At 41.8% G+C, this 9233-nt stretch overlaps 1 protein-coding gene across 2 annotated transcripts in view; it reads right to left on the reverse strand.

The window, feature by feature from the left end:
• B3GLCT (beta 3-glucosyltransferase) overlaps nt 1–9233 on the reverse strand; it is a 43305-nt gene extending 34072 nt beyond the window's left edge. For both annotated transcript variants that reach the window (XM_079298461.1, XM_079298460.1), the window contains exons 1-2: nt 8969–9233; nt 835–896 (exon numbers count right to left, since the gene is read on the reverse strand). In XM_079298461.1, the coding sequence (XP_079154587.1) occupies nt 835–896; nt 8969–9062 (156 nt within the window). In that variant the 5' untranslated portion in view covers nt 9063–9233. The remainder of the gene's footprint in view (nt 1–834; nt 897–8968) is intronic.

The following is a 9233-nucleotide window of genomic DNA, read 5'->3' on the forward strand; positions in this document are numbered from 1 at the left end:
ACAGTGGCTTGAGACAGTAATGGAATTTAACAAACTGCATGCTTATAATGTGTTGTCATTACTACTAGTAATGACAACAGAATGACATGACCAAGTCTCCCAGACACCATGCAAGATGAGTAGTTTGCAATAGGGATATTTTTCACTAACAAAAATTTCTGTAGTTATAGCAATCATCATCAAAACCAAAAATTATCTAGAAATATGTACTTCTAACTATACTTCTATTGTATTTGCTGTCAGATCACTAGATCTAAATGGCAGCTATTGATTCATTCCAGTTTTTTTTATTTTCCTCCCTTAAATCTCTTTTACACCTACACAAATATCTGTTACAAATATGCACTCATATAAAAATGGTAGTTGGAAGTCTGTCAAAGGACATGCATGCAAACACACCTAACATTCAATATTCTATTTAAAACTAGGCTAGCTCTGACCATTAATTCTCCTAATCTGGATAATTTGAAATTTCATATGTGAGCTTTGCTTGAGCCGTGACTTGAGTGGTAATATGTAATAATGCTGATTTGGCAGAGAGGCAGCCATTTCCCCTCCAATGTACTATATATTTAACAAAACCAAGAAGAAAGGATTTAATAAATTAAATCTTTGAATTAATAAAGGTTATATATTCAAAAACTTTTCTCAGCAGCAATAGCAATGAGAACTTATATGACACAGAGCAAAAAGACATCATATGAAATTCAGTACTACTGAAGTCAGTAATTAAATAATCAATGCCACAGATACTGGGCTTTCTGCTCAGGTCTATTCTAGCTTATATTACAACGTCTGTAAAACATTCCTCCTCTAGCAATTAAAATTCATTACCTGCAGCACTGGTAGTTCAGTCTCATCTTCTGCACCTTCAGAAACTACACTTACAGCAAAAGCTGAAACAAAAAACAGACTTTTTTCACATTACAGGAGTTCATTTTCACAACTGATGAAGTTCTGCAGCGATAAAAAAAACAATTCCCCCCCATCATTTATGTAGATTTTTCACATTAAATCTTACTGTATTTGTAATAATCTTTTTGAACATGGGAGTCTGTTCTTACAGGATTTATACATTAGCTGCCTGACAGCTCCCACACCACCACTGAAAAAAATCACTCTGATATGAAGCCAATTTTTCTTGGCGTCAAGGCAAATAAATCCCTTAAAAAAAAAAACAAACTGTTCAGTCCAGTAGCTTACTTGATAGCAGTCTAATGTGATACCACATGGGAGACCTGCAGTCCACTGTTTTTAGGTTAAAGTTTGGATTACCAAAGCTTCTCTTGGAACCACAGAAGCTGGCAGTGGCTTTCTATCAAAAGGGAAGATGACTACCACACACTTTGAATGCCATCTCTGAACAACAGCCGAGCTTGTAAATGTATGAGACCCAAATAAATGTTTACAGAAAGAACAGGGACCATACAGAGCAAATCTGCAGGAAGTAGCATTTTCTTAAACTATTTATAGTTGATACCACCCTTTGCATACACTTCTGTTTTGTTGAATTAGAAAAAATAATTGGGTTCTGGTATTACTTTTTTTGTTGTTGATGTAGTCAATTTGTCTCAACCTGTTCATTTGTAAAAGTAGTTCCATTTAACATAAGAAAGCCTTACTAAGATTCTTGTTAAGAAATCTTTTTCTTAAAAGTACTAAAGAGATGCAAATGAAAGCAAACTGTTACAATTTGGAAGGAATTCATGATACTATTCATCATGGTCAAATTGGTGGTTTTCTTAAAAAATGGGGCAGAAAACACATTGAAGTGGATTGTCTCGCTACAAATTTAGATTATTTATAGCTTGAAAATGACTTCAGGAGTGAATTCTTGGCCATTATCATTCCTTTGATGCACTGGAAACCTACAATATGGGACAGCATGATTGTCCTAGGTCTAGGGTGCTCCATCCCTGAACACCTACATCCTTATGCTCTTCCAGCTGGAGATCAAATTTCACTGAGTGTCCAGGAGCTAAGCTTCACAGTGACATCTCAAGTCCTCATTAACCTGCATCTCAAATCACACTACTAGATCCAGACATTCCAAAAATCATTCTAACACAGCAGACTCATGGTGGCCATAAATCAGAAACAGAGAACATTTTACGTTGGAAGGGACCCACAACTCTTAAATGAGTGGCCAGTACAGGGACTGAATCCATGTCATGAGCACCAGGCCTTAAACAACTGAGCAAATCTCAAGGTCATTTTCCTCCTTTTCTCCCAATGTAACAGTATTTACAGATTCAGACAAGAAATCGCTTCCCCTACACAAACCAGATTTACATCTTCTTCTTGACACAACTCTAATTATAAGATCAACACAAAACATCCTTATTCCAGAAAATGTATTAATTATATAGTATTAACCTGAAGAAGTGTCACCTCACAAATCCAGCTTATTCACAAGCCTAATTTTCAGTTTTTAATATGCACCCAAGGAATGACACATAAAACCTAAGGCAACTGTGACCGACAAGAGATGCTGCCTCTGCCACCACAGTGCATTCAATAACCCATGCCATGTTGCTCCTAAGCTTTATGAAATATTAACACACATGATCCTTGAAACAAATCAAATAATAATCAGATCACCTATTTCACACCACATCTTTGAGAGCACAGATAAAGCTCTTCAGGGAATTAATTAAACAATCTACTCATCCTGGTATTACAGAATCACAGATTTATTGAGGTTGGAAAGGATCCCTAATAGTCATCTAGTTCAACCCCCGCCAGCTTGTGCATCAACTCCTCCTGCACATTCCATATCCCCTGCAAATTTGCTGGGAGTGCACATCCCATTGTTATTAATGAAAGGTTAAACACTACTGGAGCCACTCACCAGAGCCCACGAGCCCACCAAGTCAGTTTTCTACCCACTGTGCTGTCCAGAGACAAAGCCCATACTACCATCAGTTTGTTATGACACGATAGAGACAGGAGTAAACTCCAACTTCCCTGCTGAAGTTGAGATGAACAACATACACTGGTTTCTCCACATTCATGAAGGCAGTCATGTATCACAGAAGTCTTTTGGGTTGGTTAAGCATGACTGCCCATTCATAAGAACATGGTGACTTCTCCTAGTCACCCCCTTGTCCTTCATATGTTTGCCTTGTCCTTCCTTGTTTGGCAGTGATACTGAGGATTATAACCCACCACCTTCCCAGGGACTGAGGTACCACTAGCCAACTTACCCTTGCCCTCCTTGAAGACCAGGGTGATATTCTTCTAGTCTTGAGGACTCTCCCCCACTCACCATCACCTTTCAAAGATTATCAAGCCTTGCATCAACATCATCAAACTCCACCAGTGCTTGTATGTGCCTGCCATCAGGTCCTGTGGCTTCTGTAAATCCAGTTTGTTTAAATGTTCCCTAAACCAGTCCTCTTCCAGTGAGATTAACTCCTCTATGCTCCAGATTTTCTCATGAGTTTCAGGGCCCTGGGATTTCTGAAGGTGAGTCTCAGAAATATCGATGGAGGCAAAGAAGGTTCCAAGTTCCTTGCCCTCTTTCATGTCCTTTTTTTAACCCTGTCCTCCATTCATAAGAAGGGCTATTATTATTTTCCCTAGTCTCCCTTTTGCTGATACACCTGCAGAAGCCCTTTTTCTTACCTTTCATGAGTTGAATCCCTCACCAGATTCAATCCCAGGTGGGCCCTGGCTTTCCCAATGGATACCTGCACTCTCAAACAGTGTCTCCATTACTCCAAGTTACTCTTGGGGTGACCTGGCTGTATTTCCATCTCTTGTGTGCTTCCTTTTTTATGTTTGAGCTTTGCCAGGAGCTCCTGTTTGTGCATGTGGGCCCACTGCCATCTTTGCCTACCCTCCTGCATGTGAGGATGGATCATTATTATAGGAGATGAACCTTGAAAATCAACCAGCTCTGACCCTGTCACACAGTGCAATTTCAACAGTCACAAATATAATTTATTCAACAAACCAATACATGCAATGAATGCTAAAGTTTCTCATGATATCCTTATTCCTGATTTCAGAAAGTCAGCTTCCTCTCCTTTTCCAACAATTAAACACATGAGAATGACTTGGTACCATAAACATTAAATATATCGGGAAGACCTTTTTCAGCTAATACATTTCAATAAAACAAGAACTGTTCAGACTGTTTTTAAACTACTGAAGAACTATTCACAAAACAGACTAACAGACCAAGAAGACACCACCAAAAAAGCCTCAAGAGCCCTCACTCAACAGTAATAAAGTTTTTCACGCACACAGGCTGTACGAATTTATCTTAGCAACACTCTTCTACCTGATTAGCAAATCTGTTATGCACATCTAATTTGATAAAGCAACCATCAGAAATCTACTGTGACCAAGACTATTCTGCCTAAGCAACCTGATCTCTCAGCATGGAAATAAATATCCTCTTCTAAGGATTTACTGGGAAAAGGGCAGCAGGAAAAGAACATGGTAAATTTAGCTAGCCTACAAAATATCAACAAAGGGACCACAGGGTAGGTAGAAAATACAGTGCCTTGGCACAAGTGGACTGTGGGAGCCCAGGGCATACCCCTGGCCTCCTTGGGGGTCTCAAAACCCTCCTGGCGAGGGTCTCAAAGACTCTGAGTGAGACCCTGGTGTCACAGGTGCTGAATTCTAACCCCTGGGGGAAGTTGTCAGCACAAAGAGAATGGAAACAGGTCACCAAAATTAGTAAAGTATAAATTAGACTTTTAGAACTTAGATAAATAGGGTTTTTTTAATGTTTATGATAAGGGACACGTGGCCAAGATGGAGAATTTGGGGGGTGGACACCTTTTCCTCCTTCTGCTCCATGCCATCCATGTTGGGTGACATGTTGGCACTTTTAGATTGGATGGGGTCAGGGCTGGACCATTTAATAAAATTGTATTGTATTGGGAGAATTTTGTAAACATGTAATACGTAGTACAAACTATATAAGATAAGCCCTGCCTTCACCAGGCAGATTCCACCATGGATGCCAAGCTGAGCAGACCGCTGCTGGCCAGGCAAAAGGTCCCAGAGATAAGAAATAATAAACAATCCTTGGAACAAGAGAAAACCGTCCCCGGCAGTCTCTCTTCGGCTGCTTCAGAGAAAACCAGGGTTTGAACCACCTTCGTGTCCCTCTGGGGTGATCTCGGGGCAAAGGAGAAACTCCAGACTGGGACACCTGGCGTCCCTGGGTGGGCAGTGACACCTGGCGTCCCTGGATGCGCTGCAGCCCACAAAGGTGGGTGCGGACCCCTGGACCCCGACACTTGGCATCCCTCTGGATCAGCCTTGTAGCCTGCAAAGGCAGGTACAGACCCCCAGAAGACCAAGCTTCAGAAGAGGCACGCTGTTGAGGAGGGTTGCGGAGGAGATTTCTGGCCCTCTGCCAAGAAAAGCCAAGCTCCAGATGCAAATCGAGCTCCAGACGCGAATCGGAGAGGAGGTGTCCCAGGAAGCCTCGCTCCTGGTCGGTTTCAGGAACCTCCAAATCGATTTTGGACTAATTGCTTTTTGGGTAAGATGGTTCAGAATCAGACACATCATAGGATTCCCACCTAGCCATGAGCTGGGGGAGGGAGGTTTATAACTGCCTTGCCAGATTAATTAATTCACATGCAGTTCACTTCCAAGAGGTTTCTGAAAAAGGTGTTCTCAGGAGAGGACCACTGACAGAAAAATTCTAACTCCAAATGCAGCTCTCATGGCCAGGTCACTTGTACAAAACAGGCAGAAACTAAAAGTTCTCTGTGTGAAGGATATCTTTCTGTTGTGCACAAGGCACATGTACACAAAGAAGGATGACCAATGTCTAGGAGCTATCAGATGCTATTGCAACAAAATGTTACTTTTTGTGCCCAAACATTAATTCGTTAATTCAAACAACTGCAATGGATTTCTTTCAGTATAACTCCCCAAAACACATATCAACGTCTGGAGATAGAGGTACCTTTGCTAAAATCCAGAATTTCCTCTAGTCCTTTCTGTGTTCTAATACGATGTAACCACACCTCACTTGGACTGTTGACTTGCCACAAAGAACAGAGAGAATACATCACAAGAAGAAACTTACTAGCTGGTAAAAGTTCAAGCCCTGCAGGTACCACAGTAACCAAAAGACCAAGGAGATTAATTAATTTCTCACAAACAAAGCTGTCCAAAGCAGAAAAAAACCAGCAAGGCAGCATCTTAAGTGCAACCTGTAATCTTGTATTTGTCACTTCATTATCTAATGCATTGTGTACTCTGAAGGTTGTTAACACAGGCTGTGCATTAACATCATGTCATCTGGCACAACCAGGCAGAAGCAGAATGTGTCAATCGCTAGACCTCCCCTCCTTTTGCTAAATGGCCAAGAACTGAGGAAAAGAAAAGCAAATAAATTTTAGAAAGACTTTAAAGTTCTATATTATCAGTCTTATCTTCATGTCTTTTGAGAGCATGACTAAAATCCACCGGAAAACCTAGACAACGTATTTGGATCCATTCAAAACTTGGACATGTAACATGAGAATTCCTATTCAATTCAATTCCTTCAATTCCTATTTATTTTTGTCAAGTGCTCTATTATTTCCATTAAAATTTTGATAAGTAAATAGACTTGCTTATAATGCTAGAAAGTAAAACTCAGCAAATATTTTCATTGTTCAGCAACCAAACTGCAGAAATATGTGCAGGATAAAAAAATGGATATAAACACTGCAGCATTAAAATACAATAAACTGTATAAATAAATACAATTACATAATATCACATTTTATACAGAAGCAATCCTTTCTATGGTAACAGTCTTTCATGCATAAACGCCTTCCAAACGTTTACAATTATATGCCCTTGAAGTGCAAAGGATATTAAAAACTGAGGACTTAACTCCTTGCTTTCAAAGGCTAATCCACCTGAGATAGAAAAGCATCCTTTCTGTTATATTCCTCTTTTCCTGTCTGATTCAAGGTTGACTGACCCCAAAGTCATTCCAACCACTTCACTGAGCTGTGGATTTAAATGAGCTACAAAAAAGTAACAATTCTATGACTTAATGAGTGGCAAAAGTGCTACTGATAATAACCACTTCAAATAATGACAGCCAGTGATTATGTTGTACATAGTAGAGAAAATATTTAAAATACAACTTCTTTATACTTCTAATAATAATTTAATGAAAGGCCTATATTTGTTTGGTTTGGTTTATGTCCCCCTTCAAAGCTTTCAAAGAACATAAGATTCTGTGGATTGACATGATACCAGAGAAAATCTGCACTGATGCTGTCAGTCAAAGAGATGGGATCTTCAGTTATGAGACAGCCTGTGAGCACTATAAATTAGTTTTGTGTATTTATATGCAAGCTTTTATAATATTTCTTCACTGTTGCCACCCTATCAGCACCAAAGACTGGTCTAGCCAGATAAGAATGTATCACAAATTCATCAACACAAAATGGGGAGAGAGCAGGGGGAGGAGGAAAACGAGAGGCTGATGCAAGCAAATTTACAGCATCTGAAGCTTTTCATAAAATAAAATCAACTACTCATATTTTTTTACACAAATGGCACATAATGGGATGAAGGCAGCTGAAATCACCACTTTGAACCACTGGAACATCTAAATGAGTGCTGTGCATACCACTATCTTTATAAAAGGCAAGCAAAGAAAAACCATGGAAGAAAAAGCATCATCATGATCCCTTCTGATTGCCTAGAAGTTACACCATACAAAACTATCTGAATACATTTTCCCATTCTGTAAGCTGCCACTTGCAAGCTGGAATTGATGAAATTACCTAACTACCGACAGACAAGCTGTTTGCTTCTGTGGAAAGCAATCCAAATTATTTCTGCTTTTGAAGAACAAACTTACTACCCAGGCCATCTCAAAAACATGGGTTATTTGGGAAAGGATGGACTCTATAACATAAACAAGTATTAAAAAACCAAAAGAAAACCACAATACTGCAGGAAGCTTCTGATGAATAAATCCCATATAAAAATTAATCAAGACCTACTAAACAAGAACAAGTTTCCATTTCTGCTTTCTACCTTTGTGTATGTAGGTATGTATGCAGGTATGTATGCATGTACAATACATACAGATATGGGAAAAACTGAATCTGCTATTCTCTGACTGTGATTTCAATATGTTTGTGATTACAAGTGCTATAGTACCTTACTGGAGCAAAACTATTCATCACAGCAAGAATGAAATGCATCTTTAGGAAGAGCTGTAGAGTATTAGGACTCCTCCAAAAACCAAGCTGTATCAGTGAAAGGAAAAGTGCTTAGCAGAAGAAAAACCAAAATATCACAGTTTTACTTTGCTGGAAATGTGATTTATTAGTACCAGTTTTCCCCTGCATGATTTTGATGCACAAGCCGTAGCAGTGGAAGAGAATGAAATCCAAAGGCTCATAACAAACTGACAAGCCTATGCTAACAGAGATGGAAACATTTATGAATAGAAATAATGAGAAACAGAACAGATGTAAACATTTACTTCTGTCTTTTACACTCACAATAACAGCTCCCAACTCCAGGAGCCTGTAGCAACCCAATCGCTGACATACTGCTACTAATCCTTCTCCTTTCATCTTCTCCCACCTGACCAGACACACGAAAACCATCTCTAAAACAGAGTAATGTGTTTTTTCCTCTCGGCTGGCATTTTAGGCGGGCGGTTTTGCCCTGAGCAGAACACCCCGCACGAGTGCTCCGCGCTGGCTCGTCTGTTCCACGAAGCCGTTCCCGATCCCAGGGCCGGTTTCTCCCCGGCCCCGCCGCTCCAGCCCGGATCGCCAACAAACTTCGGGAGCAGGGCTCGCGGCTCCCGCCGCCTCCCGGCGCGGGGCGGGACGCGGCGGGCAGGAAGCGGCTCCGGCCGCTCCGAGCTCCCCTGCCCTCCTCCCCGTCACCACCTCCTCCAGGGGCCGAGCGCCCCGGCTCTCCTCCCTTCACCTCGCCATGGCGTCCCGGCCCCCGCACTCACCGCGGGCGCGGAGCGGCGGGAGCAGGAGCACGAGCTGGGCGCAGGCAGCGAAGAGGAGCCAGCCCCGCTGGCTGCAGCCGCGCTCCCGACACATCTCGGCGGGGCCGCCGAGCGGCGCGGGGAGGAGGCGAGGGGCACGGTGCGCCCGCCGGCCCGCCTCTGCCGCAGGGGCGAGCGGCCTCCGGCTGCTGGCGGGGCCGCCTGCCCGCCCTCCTCCTCCTCCTGCTCCTCCTGCTCCCGCTCCTCCCGCTCCTCCCGTTCCCTC

This window comes from Erithacus rubecula (assembly GCF_903797595.1).
Source record: "Erithacus rubecula genome assembly, chromosome: 1".
NCBI lineage: Eukaryota > Metazoa > Chordata > Aves > Passeriformes > Muscicapidae > Erithacus > Erithacus rubecula.